The sequence below is a fragment of the Talpa europaea genome (assembly GCF_964194135.1).
Source record: "Talpa europaea genome assembly, chromosome: 6".
NCBI lineage: Eukaryota > Metazoa > Chordata > Mammalia > Eulipotyphla > Talpidae > Talpa > Talpa europaea.
Genome location: NC_140072.1, coordinates 81,008,099 through 81,030,848, shown reverse-complemented (window position 1 = coordinate 81,030,848; position 22,750 = coordinate 81,008,099). Strand labels below are relative to the sequence as shown.

Below are 22,750 nucleotides of genomic sequence, written 5' to 3'. Positions count from 1 at the left end.
TATATGCTACTTCTATTGACTTAATTATTTTTATTTTTTCATTATGTAAAACAAGACATGAAGCTACATAATTACATTCCCATATTTTCTTCAGGAACATAAAAATCAAATACAAAGAAATGTTCAAGTAAATTTAAAAACTGCTTCCCCACCCTTTTTCTTCCCAAAAGGTGGTAATGAAAGCTAAGTACAGTGTGGTATGAAGGATGAAAATGAATCAGGTGAAAGGCAAATATTTTTGCTAGATTTCATTTTCAAAATTTCAAATCTTTCCAACTCTTTTATTTTTTGCACCAAAAAAGGAATCAATACTTTTCATGCCACTCTTGTCAACTTTAGCCAAAGCCTTCTGAGCTGCAGTCATTTTGCTATTTTTCTGTTAATGAAAATAAGAAAAAAATTGTTACAAATGTAACATTTACAAGTGATAGTGCAAATCAAACAAGACCTTGCATGTTTCAAAAGTTCATAGGGAGGTAAACATTCCCTGCTAACATGCTTCATAAGACAGTGATATATCTTAGAAAGTTTTGATTTCTATTCAGAATTCAAACCTAAGGAACAAAATATGTGAAAAGAGGCAGGAGACAAAATTGCCGCCTTCTAAGGAATGGAATGTTACAACCAATGGGGCACATTAAGTTCAGTAACAAACAATGGAACTGACACAGGCAGCAATTGTCAGAGAGGAATTATAGCCTGTATTACCACATGATGAATAATTCATACCAATTTACCATCTGATTTTTTTCATGGGCTATATGGGAAACCAAGGACTACACTATTGTATTCAAACGATGACCCATATTGCAAAGCCTCCCAGACCAGCAGGATAGCTGCCATACTACAAATAAATAATTTCTAAAAAACTGACTCCAAATATCGCTGCCTTGTAAATTTCTCTTCCTGGTCACTGTTTGCTTTTGCTATATCCTGTACTATAACAAGCATTAACAGAAGATAAACAGCAGCTGATTTTACTTGTTCAGCAGAATCATAAATTATGGGAATCAGCAAAGAATAAAAAATTAGCTGTCTCCCTGGGGACTATGAGACAAAGTCATTGTCAAACTATCTTTTAAGGGCACAATATATGGTCCCTGAAATGGTGCTTCTCACATTCTGTCACTTATAATTTAGTAGGCTTATTTTTTGACTGGCTAGTGAAAAGTGACAGTCTCTTTGAGACAAGCTCTCCCCTGCATTTAACTGACATCCTGGTCCAACCCCTCATCTCACTGGTGCTATGCCCAAGTAGATTACAATGAGAAGTAGCATTTAGAAATATTTTTCAGAGAGAAACTAAAAAATGTCCCTGCTTATTAGCTGGTTCTTCTAGGCATGGTAATGTTCTTTAATTTAATAGTTGTTTATTAAAGCATTTTCAAGTATGAGAATTGACTGCAGACAAAGGGATTCTGTGGACATGTAATGCTATAGCCAAGCAATATTTACTGAGCATCTGCTATGTGTAAGCACTATTTAGGCCCTGGGGCTATCTTAGTAAATGATAGCCTGAACTTCAGAAGCTTAAAAAAAGGTCCCTGTTATAGAAAGCATTGAGATAACCAGCTATCTTAAATTGGATTATCCTCTCATATCACACAGTCAGATAAATTAAAGAAAATAAATTAAAGAAAAAATGTTTTTAAGACATTAAGTGGAATGAAAGCTATTAATTTAGGTGAAGTCAACTTATTTTGGGAAATGTAAGGTTTTTTGAAGTATAAAAATAGTAAGAAAATAGTAAAGACAAGTTCTATATTTAATTCTCTAGAAAAAAGTGAAACTGTTAAAAATCAATTGAAAAGGCTAAATACAAATAGGAAAATTATTTGTACCCTCTATTATGAAAAGTATTAATCACCCTAACTTTAGAGTGAGCTCTAAATCAACAAGAAATCAACATGAAAAACATTACTAAGCCCAATATAAAAACAAGCAAGGGATATCAACTGACAATTTGCAAAAATGCAAATGGAAAATAAGGACTTGGAGAAACAACTAACTTTTCCTGTTAAGGAAATGTAGCCTAATTAGACAGACAGAAATTTTCAATAATAATATTCAATATTAAGAATGTACAATGAATACTCACCAGCAATTATGGCTGGAAGTGTAAATTTCAATGGCTTTTTTGGAAACCATTTTTACTATATATCATATATCTCAATAATCATGTGAGAGCTTATGTTTTCTAAGCTCTTACTCTTAGTTCTAATTGTGTTTAATGAAATAATCGAAATATAGACTATAAATAATAATGTTTATCACTTTGCAAAAACAAAAAATTTAAAAAGGACAAGTAACATGTATCAAAAATGATTAAATTGTATTTCACACAGGACTGAATAAAATTATTAGTAATTTTTAAGAATATTTAATGACACATGAACATTTTCACAATATGATAAGTGAAAAAGGCTGAATCAAAACTAAAATACATATAATGTCAATTTTTAAAATTATGTATAAATTTTAAGGCATGTATAAGATAAAGTTTAGTAAGAAATGTTACCAAAATATTTGCTGGGGTGATTGCTGAATGGTGAGGTTATTAATAATTTTTATCATCATTATAATTTCCGGGAAGCTCTGGGCAGCAGATTTGACAAAAAGCTCTTCCCACTGCCCCACCCAATCACTCAATACAAAGCAAAGCTTAAGCACACTCTGGCTAAATATGCTTTTCTTTGAGTCATAAAAAAGTCTTCCTTGCCTAACATTTTCATTGTCATTCACAAGTTTGAATTAATTTTTAAGTCAGGAAAAAACTCAAGTTAACAATTCTTTAGGGTTAAAATGACAATCACGATCAAGAGTGCAATTGTGTCATCATGCAGCAAGCCCCATTGGGTTCGTATGCCACTATACCTGGACAAACATACCTTTTCAGTCTTCAAATCTTTAGTGTTAAACTTAGTGTAATCTTCTTTTGCTTCTACGGGCTCATGTGATAACTTTACTTTCTGCAATTCAGAGCAATGAAGTGGGGTCAAATGTCACCTTGACACTTAGACCATGCATTCAAAAAAAGTTCAATTTGGACCTACTTTGAGGCAACAGACCATGCAAAAGGCTTACTTTTTATGTGCTCCTTCACATTTTGCTATCTATCTGGGAACAAAGTTGCACATCCCTTCTGAGAAGCAGCGTTGGTAAACGGGGGAAAATGACTAGTTAAGTCTATGAGCCACCTTCTTGGACAATCTATAGTAACACTGACCATATATTTTGCATGCACCGAGACAGAGCACATCTCGGTGACTACTGACTTCAAGGACAGTCTAAGGAGGTGAAGCAGGCAAACAAGTCAAGCCAAGCATTCTCTCCAGGGGGGTACCAGGAGGCCAGTCAGATTCACCACTTCATTCACCTCCTGGACTGATCTAATGCCCATGTAGGACTATAGGAATGACATCATTCTATCACCTTTGTATAGTTTCATGTTCTTATCTCTTTGCAACCCAATTATCTAAAATTTTTTTTAAGATTTATTTATTTATTTATATAAGCACTGGGTACAGTCAGAAGCGCGGGAGGGTGAGAGAATTCACCAGAGCCAGAGCGGGGAGCAGAACAGGCAGACTGATGAAATACACTGCTGAGGGGAGCAGCGAGCGCAGCAGGAGAGGTCTGCGCGCCACGTGGGACTCTTGCCGGTGGCTGGGGATCAAATCAGTGCTGCAGAGGCTGCAGGCAGCTTCACAGCCCAGCGCTCAACCGCTGCTCCACCAGGGAGGCCCCCAATTATCTAATTTTATCCACACAGAACAACCTGGTAAAGTAAGCAGTGACAAGGAGAAGGAAGCACATAGAGATTAAATGAATAGCTTCAGGTCACCTAGCAGAAGACTTGGAGACAAATCTCAATTTTTATACCAAGTGCTCTTTAATTAGGTCCTGTGCAACAAAGTCAGTCTTTATTTCATATTTTCACCTTTCACACAAGCACATTGTACCAATGAATGCGAGAATCTTGTCAAGAACTAGACTGTAGCTTTAATGTTCATAACTTAGAAGGAATAGTGATACATGTAGAAGGCACAGAGCAGATAAGCCTTGATGGTTAACATAGAGAATTAGCTACATGGTGATCAGATGAACATAGTTTAAAAAAATTCAAGTTCTTTGTGGAGATACCAGGTTAACAAGACCCAACATGAATTGGTTGGAAGGAATGCATATTTATTACCAGTTACATTCTTCATACCCCAGTTTTTGCCAAACAAAGAACTGGTAGAATTGATGCTAAAAGATGTCATAGCACATATAACACGAAGGGATAAAATGACATGCCAGGGCATCCTGGAATATATCACACAATGTGGGAAAGACTTCTCATGGCAATGCATTAACTTCTAGTAAGTTAATTTTAAAAAGAAAAAGACTAATTTATCTTGTATAAATGACCTACCATACAAATGAAATGTATAGATGAAACTTTCTTAAGATCTGTTTCTGTACTTTACTTTTCTGTCCCTTTCCCTAATAAACCTGCCCTTTAAATATATTTAAACATATATGTTTCTGCAAAAGTTATGTAGGTAATGTGTATTTTTAATAGAAAATTACCTTTAAGCAGGAGAGTAGAACTCACAGGTAATAATGATGAAGGCTATAATTTCAAATCACAAAAAGCTTAGAAGTTATAAGGATGCTTTTTGTGTTCCTTCTGGGTGGCAAAATATCCCTGATACAGATGTGATTATAAACAATTGTATATGTTTACTTTTCACTGATAAGTCAATTAAAAAGTATTTATGGTGGGAGTTTAATCTGAAAGTTGCTTCCTAATAAAGGTAAAACATTTAATAAGATGACTAACTTGTTCACATGTTTTAATGGCTCATTCTCAAGATACCAGTTATATGTGATGACCAAACAACAACAAAAATGCTTGTGGTAGCTTCTGCACATACCTAGAATTTATGTTATTCCTAGCATGTTGTTGAGTATGTTGGGAAAAACATAATTGTTAAACAATTTTTGTTATTTAAATGACCAAATCAGCACAGACTTGAAAAAAGTGTTTAAGAAATAATGTGGATCAGAAAGACAGTAACAAAGCATATGACTAAATAGGTATTGGTGTGAAGTGAAATGAGAAGAGCAGAAGGCCAAAGGAATAAGTGCTAGGACTGCTCTTATAAATGACTTAAAAGAAGGAACTCAGGAGCACCTCCAAATCCACTGATTACATTCAGCTCTGGCAGTTCACAGTGATAAATTTAAAAGACTGAAGGGAGTAAAGGTTGGAAGCTAAGCTTCAACATAGACAAACATAATAATAAGAGAAAAATAATGCAGAACACATTAAGGATGACAACAGGCTATCGATTACAATACAGACACAAAGATATGTAATAGCTGCTAGAACCTATTTACTGGAAACAATCAACTATATTACTGTAAAAATCAATCAAATCCTGGACAGACAGGAGAGCTAGCAGAAAACATTATCCTTCACTTGTTTAAAACTATAGTACCTCATCTAGTCCAGATTGCAAGAGGTACACTGGAGCCCCAGGAAGACATGATAAAGTAGGCGATGACCTCAAAAAGCAACTAATTCAGAAGATGAAGCTGAGATTTAGAAGAAAGAAGATGTTGAGATCTAAATCAGGGTTTGGCAAACTGCACCCCACGGGCCAAAGGCAGCCGGCTGCCTGTCTTTATAAGTGACGTGTTACTGGAACACGGCCGTGCTGATTCATTTATGAATATCTGTGACTGTCTCTGCTGTAATTGCAGGGCTAAGCAGCTGTGACAGAGACCATCTGCTTCATGAAGCCTAAAATATTTATCATCTGGCCTTTAAAGAAGTTTGCTCACCCTTGATCTAAGCCATAAATAAAGAAATCACAAATTAAAATGAGAAAATAGAAAACTGAGTCAGAAAAAATAAAATTATGAAACACCTTACTCCAGAAAGTATCAAAGGTTAAAATCTTCAAGAACAAGTTTGGGTCCATTCATGAACTCTAAGTTACTAAGGAAAACAGATATTTGGGAGAAAGAAATAAGCTTACTTTTTCTAGAGAAAGAGAAAAATAAATAAGTCAATATGTGTATCTTTTTAGTTACAAGACAACTGTGTCTCTGTCACCTAGAGCTACTGTCAGAGGTTAACTTCACATGGGTCTGACCTACAGTAGCTTCTTAGATCGCATAGCAACTGACTTGACTTCTGCTAAGTGCTTCTTCTCCAGAGAAGAAAAGATAACACTCCTTTGAAAATCTGCTGAACATGGCCCACAACTAACACTGATGCACTTTAAATTTTCAGTCCTTTTCCCGACAAAGTCACGTATGTTTTTGAAGCCACCACTACCTCCAAACAGGATATGATACAAAAGAATTCTGAGTATGTTGGCCACCTTGAAGGCAGGGAAAAAGGAAAGTTGTTTAACATCCGTGAAGTGTCCAGTGTCCATTCTCAAGGCATTCATTATTTTGTTGATTGGAGAATGACCTCACTGACAAGCTAGTGCTATTGTTCACTTTACTTTCCTCAGGTCTCACTCGTCTGAAAGTCAGGCCTGGACTGAGGGATGCTACGCTTTCCATCAGGAGTGTTTTATGACTAGTTTCTCTACTCTCCACATCTGGGAATAAACACAGATTGCAGTCCTGATATCAAAGAGCAAAGGGTGGCAATATGGGAATATCTGGAAGGGGAAAGGTTTTCCACTAACAGAGATAAAGATCACACGCAAATTGCATTGCTCATTTCAAGCACATAAAAAAAAAGAGTGGTCATCCTTGCCCTAAAGATTCTTTGTGTCACAAAAAAAAACATGCTCTGTGCTCATTCGTGTCAGTAAAAATTCGATTTGGCAAAATGAATTTTAGTTATACAGAGTGTTCCTGGTGATTAATAGAGTTAATTACATCTAGATGACTTAATATTAGTTTTATATATACATAATAATTTTACATAGGTATAAAGATAAAACTAACTCTTACTTGGTTTTCCTAACACTGTATTTACATTAAGGGAAGAGCTACAAAACTAAAATACATTGGCGGAGAGCCTATTATTATAATTGATATTCCACAAAACATCCCTCTGTACAGGTGGAATAGTATGCTTTAGAATATACCAGAAGAAACTATAGTTAGATGGTAAAAGTATACTATTTTTCTAAGTCCCCAAACATATCTTAGTCACATCTTTTTACCTTTGATGGAGGGGCTGACAATGGAGGTGGAGTTTCTGGAAGTCTAGGAAGTGAAAGATAAGAATCATAATCATGATTTTTCATAGACGAGCACACAAAAAGACTGGGCCAACTTAAAACTTAGTGAGTCCCGCTTTCATCCAATAGTGTCACCTTCACACACATCTCACTGTACAATCACCTCAGTATGAAGAATGAAATTTCTCTAAATGAAAACCTCTTCATTGGGCTACTTAATTCCTTATATGGAATTGTCTGAACTAAGAAATAAAATTAGAACCCATTTGTTGAAATGGAATTGCTTTTATTTAGTTCTTATAAAATTGCATTTTGTCATTGGAGTCTTTTTTTCTTCATAAATGATGAAATCTAGCATGTATATTTTACAAGTGAAAACTATTTGAACTACAGGCAAAAAGTCACACAAACTTTATCTTTTCTTCTATTAAAGAGAAATTTAATGGACATATCTTTCTCTCCAAATCTTTAATCAAAATATAAAAATTTCAGTGGAAAGAAAAACATCCAAAAAATAATGGAATACGAAGACATATGTTCTCTAGTAAGACAAGAAGTACATGAAGATATTAAACTGAAGGATATGATTATTAGTTTAAAGCTAGCTTTCAATACACTTTACTATAGATACAACCTTCTACTAATTTTTTTAAGTGGGACCTATGTAATTTGCTAAAAATAGCAAGTAAATCTATTTAAAAGTCATTTTATCTTTATGGATTGGAGGAGAAAAAGAATTTATAAGGACCAGAAAAATCTATTAAATTATCACACAGAAAAAATGTGAACAGTTGCTAAGATCCGAAAAATAGATTTTTTTCATCCTAAAGCCAACTGTTTATATTATATTAAAGATCTTCATGAAGAAAGGAACACAAATCAAGTCATTCTCAAACCCCTCTCTCAAAGACAGATTGTGTTTCAAACTTCTTTAGCTCTAAATACTGGTCATAATAAAGGTTATTACTGAACATCTCATAACAGTGAAAATGATATTAAACCTTTCCATGTAATTTGCAAAAATATTTTACATGCCATTTACTCTTTCTGCTGTCATTTCTATAAATGCTCACAAAGACTTTAATTAATAAGATCTAACCGGGGTCAAAATTGTAACAGTTTTACCACCTGAAATCACACCAACCTATCATTCCAATCTAATACTCACAAGTTCCCACTATCAGTATCCACCAAATCAATTTATTCCAATCAATGTCCATTAAAAATTTTCCACAGACCATACAGTCTATAACATAATTGCTAATAATCTCTTATCAGAAACAGATATAAGCCATAAAAAAAATAAAGTGCTAGGGAAAACAAGAAGAACAAAATTATTTACTAAATATGACAAGAGACATGCAATACTTACTTTAAATATTTAGATAAATCATCACTTAATTCTTTAGGGATGTAATCAGATATCAGGCCATGGGCATAACGAATATAATCCTCTGAAAGAAACAGAATGTAGCATGAAGGAAAAAAAAATAGCAATAATCATGGTAGTTTTATAATTAGATCATCCAGTTTTCAAATTCTGATTTTTATTTAGCCTTAACTTCAGTTTCATCATCTGTAAAGTGGGGGTGCTAGTACCTGTCTGTCAGAGTAGTGGAGTGATATTATGGATAAGATATGACATAGGATGATATTGAATCCGAGAGCAAGTTAGGGAGAATTAGGCAGCCTCAAGGACAGTGCAGGTGGGGACCTCGGGAGAATCAAGGAAGGCTTCAGAGATAAGGGCAACAAGAGGAATGTAACTAATTCCGCTGGGAATAATAAACATTCCAAGACTAAGGTCAACATTGTTACCAAACGCAGGCCTCAGTTTCCCTCAGCTAATAAAGGGAGGTGGAATTTGGGAAAAGGAGAGTGGTTTAATTTGTTGACAAATTAGGAAGGCAGCAGACTCATATCTGAAAGACCACTGTCCTGCCCTTTGACAGAGTGCACGGATATTTATGCAAAGGGGAGATGAGAAGGGGTCAGCACTGAGACCGGTGGGCACCAGCCTGTTTTTCTTCAACAGCTGATGTTTGACTTTCTCTTCCCTAAAATGCAGGGGCGCTCATTTGGGAGACTGGGTCATAAAGATAAATCTATCAAACAAGGAGGAAGATGCAACAAATGGGGAAAGACAAACCTGTTAGATAAGGAATGTAAAGATCCCCTGCTCAGTAGCAAATTAAGTGAGACAACCGAGAATTAACCAATCACAGAGAGACTGGTGGAGCTTTAGAATAATGAGGGAAAGAAGGTATATATTCCCTGAGACACAACTGCACTTTGGCTTCCTTGCCCCTCCCTGGCCTGGTTTCAGGGCCTAGGAGTCCCACTTTATTTCTGTTCTTTTTCTCTTCAATAAACTTTTTCTTTCTCTAAACAAACCAGCCTCTTCTCACTTGCTTGCTTGAGAGTCTGCAAAGTTCCTGCTGTGGCTTCGTGAGACACCAACCTGTGGTGGTCTAGTGGCTGGGACTCAGCGCTGCACCTGCAGCCTGGGATCTGTTCCTGACTGGGAGACTAGGCCTGACAATTCTGGTATCAATATCAAAGATATGATGATAATACAAGCATAATATAGTAATATCCACTAAATGATAGTTAAAACAAAAATTCAGGGTTGTTTTCTTAGTTGAGATCCTCGAATACAAATAAAGTTCAGAAATCAGCTATAACAAATGAAATATTCATATCTTTTTAAAAGGCTAATCTTTCCTAGGTCTGTTTCAATAGAGAATAAATTCAACTAATAAATATGTTCATTTAAGAGGAAAAACTAGATATCTATTAAGTTCGTTTCACAAGAGGCCTAAACATTATATACACACACACTCTCCCCTCCCCAAAATAAAATGCTTTTAAAAATATTAAAACCAAAATCCTCAGAATGGATAATCATTAAGTTTAAATATCTGGATCCTCAGTATTAAAATGAAGCTCTGATATCAACTTAATACAGTTACATAAAATAATAAAATCTGTTTTCAAGCCCTGTTCCTTAATTCAGTATTTCAGGGATAAGTAAACTTAAATCATAAGATGGAATAATCACACGGGATATAAAGTACCAAAAGTAATATTCCAGGCTTGTTGCTTGGCTAGTCATCTGCTTTTCTTTCTTTCCTCTTTCTCTTCTGCCCTGAAGCTAAGGTAACAATGTGCCTCAATATTAGTTAGAAAGTACTGCTACAGGAACCTCCTGATCGCAAAGAGGCCTCAGTAAGAGATTTCCAAGGCCAGTGTAGAGTTGAAAGTTATCACTGGGTCCTTCTTAAATGTGCTTATGGTTCTGGGTTAGTAATTATCCATTGAGTCATGAGCAGACAAAACTATTTTAAGAAAGCCAACATATCATTTGCTGCTTCTGGTAGCATACTAAGCTAAAGATCTGAAAAAGGGAAATAGTCTAAAAAGTATAAAGTTTACTTTATGGCACTATAACCATACATACCCAGGCCCTTATACTGAGTGGTGGTAAAAGCACTGGACTTAGAGCTAGAAAGGGTGACCTTGGACAAGTTATCTACCTCTCTGAGACATTAGTTTTTCATTTTTTAAATGAGATCTGTCTAAATAACCCCTGAAATGCCTCCTCCTTAAAACAAAAACTATGATTTTATCTTTCCATCAATCCATCCATGCATCCATCCATCCATCCATCCATCCATGCATCCATCCATCCATCCATTCATCCATGCATCCATCCATCCATCCATCCATCCATCCACACATCCATTTAATTAAACCCCTTCTCTTTTGTTAAAGCCAGTCAAAGACACTGACAGTTGGTAAATCTGTATGGAAAAGGCACTTTCCATTACTCCCAAAATGATAAAGGTAAGCAATATTATGTAAAAAGTATTACAAGGCAGATTTCTGCATACGAAAGGTTGGATCAGTCACAAAGAGGTTACTGTTTCTAGTTTTTATTTTTCTTAATGACTAACGCCAGATATTTCAGAGTTGAATATTTAGAACTAGGAACACTGCTTTGGAGCTTAAAGCCAGAATAATTTCTGTCCTATCACTTGAGAATGTTGATTGCATTATATAACTTTTAAAAAAAACTGTTATTTAGCTACACACATAAAAATAAGAGGATACTACAGTGGCAAAAACAAAAGGTACATTAATAATGTAAAAGGAAAAATGCCAAGTGAGTCAATTCTCATCTAAAAACAAAACATTGAGACACAATAGGACATGTTTTTTGATGCAAACAGATGCAGTCCATTGGAGACAATGTGCCACATGAAGAGCACAGCAAAATGGTTAAGAGTGTGGACTTAGTGAGGCAAGCTCCATCAGGAGCTTAGTTTTACCTGTGGTGAGCCTGGACACAGACTCTTACTGTAAAATGAGACTTACAAGGAGGGTCAGATGAGATGTATGTACACTGGCAACTTAGTAAAAGGCTTGGCATGCAATACATCCTCAATAAATGATAGCCAGGATTGTTAGAGTTGCTATTACTATTAGAGTAAAAGAAATATTTGCTGGCCAAATGATTTAAGTATCAGTTAGTGACATAAGTGAACTATGGTAGAAATATTACTTAGTTTTAAAATGAAATGCATACCTGCCACAAGCTCTACAAGAACACTAGCCAAAAAACAAAGTTCTGAGACACTAAGATTTTAAGATCACGAGACAGGCATTTATACACAAGCAACTTACTCCAGACAAAAAAGTCCTTTCTGATGAAACAATTTACTTACCTTCCTTGTCATCTGAAGTTTGGCAACTAGAGAAAAACGCAGTTGACTGTACATGGGCACTGACATTCACATTATTGTTTTTTAATGCTGCCACAGTCTGATTAACCTACAAAATAACCAAAAGGCATTTTCAACTATAACAACTTTTAAAATTCTATAACTTTCCAGATGGTTGCCAATCCATTTAAGAGAAGTATTTGAGGGCCTAGAAATATCTTTACCAGATATCAGAAGATCAGAGAGGACAGTTGAGAAAAGACCACCACTCTGGACATCTCAACACATGGATGTCCTCAGGCCTCCAGTCTGAGAGAACATATTGTAGCAAGTGAGAGCTCTAACTCTGGAGTCAGGCTGCTTGGGTTTGCTCTGCAATCATGGGCTAGTTACTCAGTTTTTTTGTGCTATATCTGTGAAATGGGAGTAAAAATAGTACCTATCTTAGGATTGCTGTGAGGATTAAATGAGTAAAGTCCTTAGAACAGAACCAAGTACAACATATATATGTAATAATTTTCTAAACAGATTAATATAAATTTCCTACTTTCTAAGAATTTAAGAATAGTAACAATAAATGCAAACTTGCTATTTATGTCATTATCATTTGCTTAAAATACAAAGTAAATGCCAAGATTCTGTTCAGCATTTATAATGAACATTTATACTGTATATACATATATCTACACATCTATATAGAATTCTAGTACAAAGATCAATGAAAAATGAAATGTGAGCGCAGTTTTAAAACCTTTTCACTACTTTTTATAGCAGGAGCCTAATTCTACAGGGTTCATTTCCATGTTTCCAAGTCCAGTGTGCCCAGTAACATTGATGGAGGACAAGAATAGGAGAAAAAAACTTTTAAAAAGGTGCACCACAAGACCAGAAACCTGGCTCACATAAGGAGGTGGGGGCAGAAGAGATTATTATAACCAGATGCAGAAACTAGTATCCCGAAGCCCAGACAACACTAGTATCCCGAGGCATGGTCTAAAGATATGGAGATTGAGCCCAACAGACCCCAAAGTTAAAGACAAGGAGATTGAGCCCATTGTAGAATCTCTAACCCCTTTCAAATTCTACATAGTTATCCAAAATTAGCAACCAACTGAGGGCTCACAAGGCGTGAGCCCCTCCCAAAGAGAAGAAGACTACATCAGAGCAGTCTCTGCACTGGCTCAGGGCAGCAATCCCACTGTCCACGTGTGACTATGAAGGTGCCTCTTTTCACCAACTCTCTCCCTCCACAGGGTAGCAGCTTTCTGCCACCCGCCTGCAAACATGCAGGCTTCTCTTAGCAAACCTGTCCCTTCTAGGGCAGCTCTTCCTGCCCACTTGTGTCTATGCAAGTGTCTAACTATTTTATCCCTTCCCTAATAAACCTGCCCTTTAAATATAACTAATGTCTCTGTCTCGTGGAGCAACTCGCCTGGAAAACTCGCTGCATGTCACTGAAACAGGAGCTCTGGTGAAACCTTTCCCAGAGTGAACCCAAGGACCCCTACAAACTAGTATGTTTTCACCTACAAGATAGAGCATATGAAGAATCAGTACCGGTATCTATAGAACTTATAAAAACTTTGTCATCAACAGATGTGATCTGGTGAGTTTCTTAATGGTGTGAAAGTGCACAACAGCTTTAGATAAGTGGCTTTCAAAGGTATTTCTTTTTTTCCCACAGCCCACAGTAAGAAATACACAGCAGCCCGATACTCAAATATATACATAAATACATGCTTTATAGAGCCACACTTCACACTTGTCCTTATTCTGTACTCTATCTTAATATATCTTTTCCTACCCTAACATTTCCCATTCCAAGAGAAATATAGGTAATGACCTATAAATTGATTTGAAAATTACTTTTCCAGATCTTATATAAGTCTGGTATTTTGGATCTGGAAGACACAAGGTTTGCCTGAAAGATGATCCCACTGCAGCATGGAGATACCGAGAGTGGGACACACTTCCTCTAGGTGTGAATCCCACTGTCTTAGTGCCCTGCCTGGTTTGGTATGGGTAACATCAACCTCTAAGATAACTGTCGGATTTACAAGAGCAAATGCACATCAGGCCTGTACTGTCTGACTTGGAAGACTCAAATCTATACCAACAAATGTCAAGAACTTTTTTTTATTTATTGGGTCACACAGAAATGGGTTGCAGGTGACAGGAAAACATCGAGGTAAATCAAGAGATCACAAGTTAGGGAGGATAAAAAGCAAAAGACTTCGACTCACACTTGGATAGCTTGAAAATTTTCCTCTTTAGTGTTATATACAAGATGGGATTTGGATTCAGATTTACCATCTTCTCCAATTATTTAAAAGGAAATTACACTTTTTATGCCAACAAGTACCGGAGAGGCACTATACCTTTTTTCCCAGCCATTTTAATGTCTTCTCTTTGCTGTACTTGTAATATTTCTTGTTGCCTATTTCTACATTGAATTAAAAAAAGAAAAAAAAAGACAGCATTGGATTAAGCAATATGTAAAATCATACACAAGTTAAAATTTAAAAATATTTCACAATAATTTATATTCTTGAAAAGCTCCTGAGAGTATATTTGAGACATTTAAAAAAATCCAAACAGAATTTGAGTATCTCAAACTTCTTCTAATCATTGAGAATTAAAAACACACACACACACACACACACACACACATCAAATTATACAAGCAAATCTATAGAAAAGGTAACTTAAAAAACTCAGTAAACACCAAACAACCTTCAGTTCTCTGAATACTTTTAATCTCACCACAATGTTGTCAATGAAAGATTTCTGAAATAAAATGGAAATGCCAAGAAGGAAAACCGAAACTAAATTTAGGTGAAACTTATAAAAACTTTGTCATCAATAGATTTGATCTGGTGAGTTTCTTAATCATGTGAAAGTGCACAACAGCTTTAGATAAGTGGCTTTCAAAGGTACTTGTTTTTTTTTTCCACAGCCCACAGTAAGAAATACACAGCAGCCCGATACTCAAATATGTACATAAATACATGCTTTATAGAGCCACACTTCACACTTGCCCTTATTTTTAATACTTTTTAAGTTCATTGCAAAAATTCAGGGGGAAAAATTTTGTTAACTACTTAGTACTGTCCTGGTAGAATTAGTGGAGTATTTTAATGCATTAACAATATAATCACACCTATTTCAGGGGAATTTATATTTATGGTAAACTCAATCTTGCCCTTTATGGGGATAAAAGTTTCACATCTTATAAATTATACTTCTCCTCACAATCCATCTAACTTTATACACACCATTATTAAACCATTGTTTCTTAGGTAACATTTTATTCACTGGTTTCTAAATTTCCATACAATCAGCAAGGCAACTCTCTGCCTCCTGCTCCCAGGCAGGAGTTATCTTTGTGATCAATGGAAATCCTATGAGTAGATGCAAACTTGCCAAATGTAACTCTGTGGGGACTGTCCAAGATTATACAGAATAATATTTTCTCTTTTTCTCCTCCATACCTGTGGTGGTAAAAACTGTTTACCTAGTGATTTCTGCAGTGTTAAACAGCTTTAGTTGCACTAAATGGTTTATATGGGAGAGGGTCTGGCAACTTCCTGGCCTTAGCTCCTGTCCATTTCCTCAACATTTCAGCCTGTGGTTGTCAACATGGTGGGTAATAAAATGCAGGGGGCTTGACCTTTGCTCCCATCTTCTCAAAAGACCTGTCACTGCAATAATAAAAAGGAGGGACAGATGCTAAGGGCACTCTAACAGAAGTTTAAGAACTCCATGGACAACACCTACTATCTGGGGCCAAGATCATCTGAGCACACAGCCTGCAGTGGAGTCGACTTTCCTAGAGACAATGTCCTAACCCATTTACATTAAGGGGAAATCTAAGCATATACAGCAGTCACTCAAATAATGCATGCTACTGAATGGATTTTAGACATTCTATTCATTGCCTAAAACAATTAATCTCCAAAGAAGCTCATTGCCTCAGGTCTCTCCTCAGAAATCAACCTTGACTCCACTTCTTTCTTCTCCCTTGCTCTACCTTAAAATTTCCTAGAATAATGTTCTGCAATCTGTCAGTTTCCTTCATCTTTCCCACTCCCTAAGCACACTGCAGGCAAGTTTTTTCCCTCCTGAAAATGCTCTTTTGGAAAAAGCTAAGAACACAGGCTCTGAGCTGGACTGCCTGTACTCCTACATGCCTGCCGCACAATGTCACCCTGGGAAGTCGCCTATTAAATGAAATGATCCATACAAATCCAAAAGCACACTACCTGGCACACAGCACATACTTAATATTAGTTAAAATTATGAAATGACAACTTGCTAATGATAACAGTATCAGAAACTAAAGTATATTTAGGTAGGCCTGTGCTAAGTGCTTTATACAGCTTTTCTCACTGAATGTTCAGAATGAATCTTTGGTGAAAACCATTATTTATACCCATTTTAAAAGGCTGGAAAATAACTGTCCAAAGTTAGCTAGTAAGCAGGAGCAATAGGATTCTTAAACTGACTTCAAAGCTATGACTCCGAAGTATCTATTACCCAGGATCAATGAGGTCTTCACCCTCAGTATTTCTGACCCTGCCCTTCATGGAAAAACCTCTCCTCCATGGTTCTATAAAGCCTCTTTCTTCCATTTTTTTATGTCTCTGATGACTTTTTCTACTATTTTCTGGCTCTGCTTCCTCTGTTTCAAGACCAGCTGAACCTTTCTCCCAGGGAGATGTCAACCTGGATCAACAAGGCTGAACAAACCAAGCAGAAAGCCTGAAGCCCTGTGCTGAGCCCTATGGGTTGAAATCAAACTATATACCTTTCTCCCAAAACCATCCTTTTTGTTGTCCAGGCTTGAATCACACAACTGTTACTTACTCCTGCCTTTATTCAAGCAAGATTTTGCTCAATGTAATTTCTCTGAGATTTGTCCATTTTTGTTTCCGATAGCAATAGTTCTTTTCTTTGTATTACAAAGTAGTATTCCATATACGGATTTCCCTATTTACCCACTAACCTACTGGAGAGCATAGAGGTTGTTTTCAGGCTTTGACTATTTTTAAAATGTTGTTACAAAAACAAAGACTTCTCTGAATAGTCTTACACAGTCTCTGCATGGACATATTTTTTCATATGTTGGGTAAGTACCTAGAGATCTAATTACTGAGTTGTAAGAAATTGTAAAGTGATTATATAGCATTTTATGCTTTCACCAGTCAGGAGAGTGAATTCTAGTTGTTCCACTTATTGTCTGTTTTTTTAAAATTTTACCCAGTCTGGTGGATATTAATGATACACTTTTGTGATTTTAATTTATATTTTCCCAGTGACTAATAATATTGAACATCCTTTCATGTACCTAGGGCTATTCAAAATCTTCTCTCATGAAGTGTGTGTTCAAATTTTTGTTGTATATCATCTTATTATTGTATTAAACAAATTCTTTGTATTTGGGATATATCTTTTATGAGATGTATGTCGCCTCAACATTTTCTTCCATCTATGGCTTATTTTCTTTTTTTTCTTAATGTCTCTTAAAAACCAAAGATACTAATTTTGATGAAATGTAACTTATAATTTTTTATGGCTAGTTCTTTTTGTGGCCTATCCTGAAAGGTCACAAAGTTTTCTTTTAGAAGTTCAATGTTTTCATTTTTTGTATTTAAATATGATCCATTTTGAGAGAATTTTTTGGTATGACTACGAGGTGAGGGTGAACTTTAATTGATTTTTATGGCATTCACCCTCCAGCGCTTCTGACTATACCCAGTGCTTGTATAAATAAATAAAATAAATATTTAAAAAAAATTATTTTGTGTATTAAAGGTCATTTGCATAGTCATAAATTCTAGAATTAGCTTATCAATTTCTATCAAAATTAAGAAAACCTGATAGGCATTACATAAAATCTACAGATCAATATAGGAAAGAAAGGACACTGTAATAATATTATGTCTTTCAATTAATGAACATCATACACCTCTTTACTTAATTCTCCTTTAATTTCTCCCAGCAATGTTTTCTAATGTTCAGTATACTGGTTTTGTACAAATTGTGTTACATTTATCAGTAGAACTCTATCATTTTTTTACATTATCCAGAGTGTGTTTTAATTCCACTGTCCATTGCTTCACTACCAGTATACATAAATACAGCTGATTTTTTATTAGTAAATATATTTAATTAAAATATATATAACATCATTATTCATTTTTGTATAATGTTTGATTTTTCCTCTCAGGTGTAGTCCCCATAAAATTCCCACCACCAAGTCACCCATGAACCATCACTATAGTCTCTTGTGCTTTTCCCTCCCCTATTTCAATCCCTTTCCCTCCACTTCTCCTATTATATATCTCTGATATAGTCTGCCTACCAAATTTGTCTCTTTTTTTTTTTTTCTTCACTGCCTCCTTGGTTTCCCTATATACCTCCTATAAGTGAAATCATCCAATATTTTCCTTTTTCCTTCTAACTTATTTCACTGAGCATAATCCCTTCCAGCTCCATCCATGTTGCTGTGAATGGCATGAGTTTATCTTTTGGATTGCTGAGCAGTATTTCATTGTATATACATACACCACATCTTCTTGATCCAGTAATCTATTTTTGGACACTTAGGTTGTTCCCATATCTTAGCCATTGTAAAAAGTGCTGCAATGTACATACGAGTGAAGGTTACCTTTTGAATTATTCATATGGTAGACCAATTTTTAGTAATCCCAGGGTCCTCTACACAGTTTTCCATAGTGGTTGGACCAGTGTGCATTCCCACCAGCAATGTACAGGGTTCCTTTTTCTCCACATCCTTGCCAGCATTTGTTGTTGAAATACAACTGATTTTTGCACATTGACCTTGTATACTAAGACCTTAGTTCTAATGAATATTTTTGTAGATTTTTCTGTCTTCTTTATATATATGGCCACATTATTTATAAATTTAGTGTCACTATTTACTCTTCAAAATGTATGCCTTTTTATCTCTTTTTCTCATCTTATGGAACTTTCTAGGACTTCTATTATTATGGTGGATAGAAAAGTGTGTTCAGCCCGTTAAGATAACTCATGATATTAGCTTAGGTTTGTCATAGATGCCCTTTGCAGAAATTTCCCCATATCCACAGTTTCACTTTCTGCTGTTTAGTTACCTGTGGTCAACTACAGTTCAAAAATATCATATACAATAAGATATTTTGAGCGAAAGATAGCAACCATATTCATTTTTATATAATTTTTATTATAGTATATCATAATCATTTCATTATTACTTAATGTCAATCTGTCATAGTGCCTAATTTATAAATTAAACTTTAACATAGGTATGAATAGGAAAAAACATGGTATATATAGTGTTCAGTATTATATATGGTTTCAGGCATCCTTTGGGGAATGTATCCCCCTTGAATAAGGGAGGCAGGTTCCTGTATCAGACTGAGGAAATTCCTTTCTACCTCTAATTTGTGGAGAATTTATTTTATGATTCAATTTTGTCAAATGCTTTTTCTTCATCTATTGAGATAATCAGATAGTTCTTTTTTTATACTGATTGGTTTTCTAATGTTCAACTTTTCATTCTTTCAATAAACCCCACTTGTTATAATAAATTATCTTTTTCATGTATTTGGTTTGCTAATATTTTACTAATGATTTTGCAGTCTGTGTTCAAATGGGATATTGGACTAGTTTCCTTTTTGTAACATATATTTTTTATTTTGCTATTGTGAAAATTCTGGTTTTAGAAAATTAATTGGGAAACAGTCCTTTCTCATTTAATTTTTGAAAAAGTTTGAGTCAGATTTATTATTTCATTGAGTATTATTTCTTCCTTAAATTATGGCAGAATTACCAGTGAAGTCAGTTAGGACTTAAGTTTTTTCAAGGAATTTTTTTAATTATCAATTTATTTTTAATTAAACATTACCTGGACAAGATGATGACTAAAAAATACCCAGCTTGAGTATCCCAGAACGCCACACAAAGGTCAATGTAAAAACCACTACTTACTTTTGAAATTTATAAATTTTGATAATCAAGGAAGTTTATAATATTCATAAAGACCACAGATTATCCACAATTATGAAAAACATGATGGCATGTTCATTTGCATACTAAATTTAATATTTGTGGAGTTAGTGATTAGATAATATGTGCATATACTGAAAAAGTTTCTTTTCCCTGTGTATGGTGCCTATAAAACTGGTCTCAAACATCTGGAAAGACTGGGTTTACAAAATAAAGATGGAATAAAAGTGAGTCTACAATTAAATAACATGTTCAGCAATTGGGTAATCGGTTCACAAACTTGAATTTCCCCGATGTATTGTTGAACAAACTGCCTGGAGCACATTTTCACATCTACTTTCTCAATGTTTTCCATAACTGAGAAACTCATACGGTCTCCTTTTTTTCCTGCCTCCTGGGGATAGAAACTTGGCAACATACTTGGGGTATTTTAATCAGGTAAGTTTTCCTGGCTCTTCCAGTTAATCACATCAGACAGCACAGTGCAGCTTTGCTTGCAATATGAAACACAGTGTTACACTCAAGATGAAGTTCATAACCCTTTATTAGTCCTTTCCCCTATCATCTCTCCACTGAATGTGAGCTCCTTTGGCAAGAAACATGCTGAGCCCCAGAGTTAGCAAACAAAGACACATCATTTCCTTCTTAATAAAACAGGCAGTGCTAACTAAGGTCACTGCCAATCATCATTCAGATACAAACAACCATGGCTGGGTTAATTCGGCAGGGAGAAGGCAATGGTGGGAAGGTTCTCATAAACCTAGCAGGCTTAACCAGATCTTTAATGCCACAGACTTCTGGAGACAGCATCTGGAGTTTAATATCAAATAGCTGGTTGGGGAATTTGAGGATTTCAGATTTTACTCTAGCCACACAGTGCTTGTGGAGATGATAGAAGTTAAAAAACATCAGCTTTCTATTTTATCTTTGCCTACTGTCAAGGATATTACCTAGCCACTCTACAGTATTCTTCTTTCTTATATTATAATCTGTACAATGAAATACCAAGAATGAACCAAACACTAACTTAAAAATAGACAATAATCCAAATTCAAATTAACAGCCAGGACCCAAAGCAATCACTAAAACAGGGTAATGTATTGCATTAAAACAGTAAGCTCACTCTTCGGGATGAGAACAGTATTTTCATTCAGCTATCAAAGCTCTCTCTCTTTTTGCCACTCAAAGGGAAATTATTAACAGAGGATAATACCAGACATCAAAAAAAATGTTTCTATTTTCATAACACCCAACAACTCTGAGTATTTTCAAAGCATTATACAATTATAAGAATAAGAAGGGAGAGAGTTGCTGTCAGACAGAAGTGGGTTCAAACCCTGCTTCTACCACTTCAAGTTGTTCAGTGGTGGTCAAGTTATGCAAATGCTGAGCAACTTGTATCCTCATTTGTAAAAATGTAGACTTTGAACAAGGAAAGGAAGTTGTTACAAGGACATAATAATGTCTATAAAACTGTAAGCCCAAAGGTAGTACATATTTTCTCAATCTATGGTAAATATTTGTAATGTTATCTGATTCTCATTTTCCTTAAATCACTTGAATATATATTAATCAATAAACTATCAAACAAACGTCTCTTGGTCACCTCACTGTGTGCCCAGTACTTAAACATCAGCAAATAATTAAAAATTTCTAATTAAGAAGTCTTAATAGTACTAACATTTACTGAGCATTTACTATGCATACAGCATTCTGCAGGCATTGATTAAATTACATTATTTTACTTAATTCTTAAAGAATCTCTTTGATAGATATTAGACACTATTAAATGCAATACTTAATAATGTCCATATGTTGGTCATCAGAAAGCTCAATACAATAAAACTAAGAGAATGAAAGCTTTTTGATTTAGAACAATGTTGCAGAGTACTAATTATAATGGATAGCAGGAATATGGGGCATATATTCAACCCTTTAAACTATTCATCTTACAGATGAAGGATAATGAAGTCTGAATGACTTGTTAAAAACTATAATCAAATACATTTTTAACTTTCCTTGCAGGCCATGAGATCCTAAGGTTATATTATCTGATTATTCTTAAAGAAATTCTTTCCCCAAAAGAAATATGAAGTGAATATATCAAAATATTAATATTTGATTATTTGGGTTGGGTACAAAAGATACCTGTAAGCTTCCCTCTGAGTTTTTCTATAACTTCAAAATTAAAAAAAATATACAACTTCAAAAAATTCTGTAGCTTAAAAATGAAAAAAAATCACTGAACTAAAAGCAAAGACAACTAAATCAATATTCAGCCATTAAAAAAAAAAAAAAGAAAAGAAAATTTCCTGTCATTTCTGACAACCTATATGGACCTGAAGGACATTGTACTAAGAAAAGTCAGGCAGAAAAGACCAAAATACTGCACAATTTCACTTACGTGTTTAATCTAAACAACTTCAAAGATAGGACAGATTGGTAGTTGCTAGTAGAGAGGGGGTGAAATGGTTGTGAAGATGGTCAAAAGGTACAAACTTCCAGTACAAAAGTCCTGGATATAATGTATGACATGGTGACTATAGTTAAAAATACTGTACTGCACATTTGAAAGTTGCTAAGAGAGTAGATCTAAAGGTTCTTATCACATGAAAAAATAATTTGTAACTATATGTGGTGATGGATGTTAACTAGACTAACTAGACCAAAGCAATCACTAAAATAGGGTAATGTATTGCATTAAAACAGTAAGCTCACTCTTCAAGATGAGAACAGTATTTTTCATTCAGCTATCAAAGCTCGCTCTCTCTTTGCCACTCAAAGGGAAATTATTAACAGAGGATAATACCAGAT

At 35.0% G+C, this 22,750-nt stretch overlaps 1 protein-coding gene across 1 annotated transcript in view; it reads right to left on the bottom strand.

The window, feature by feature from the left end:
* Positions 1-262: 262 nt before the first annotated feature.
* RNASEH2B (ribonuclease H2 subunit B) overlaps positions 263-22,750 on the bottom strand; it is a gene marked incomplete at its 3' end in the record, with an annotated part of 54,446 nt that continues 31,958 nt past the window's right edge. Inside the window, exons 6-11 of the mRNA XM_084235798.1 lie at positions 14,305-14,369; positions 11,930-12,035; positions 8,575-8,656; positions 7,185-7,227; positions 2,889-2,969; positions 263-376 (exon numbers count right to left, since the gene is read on the bottom strand). Of these exons, the coding sequence (XP_084091924.1) occupies positions 263-376; positions 2,889-2,969; positions 7,185-7,227; positions 8,575-8,656; positions 11,930-12,035; positions 14,305-14,369 (491 nt within the window). The remainder of the gene's footprint in view (positions 377-2,888; positions 2,970-7,184; positions 7,228-8,574; positions 8,657-11,929; positions 12,036-14,304; positions 14,370-22,750) is intronic.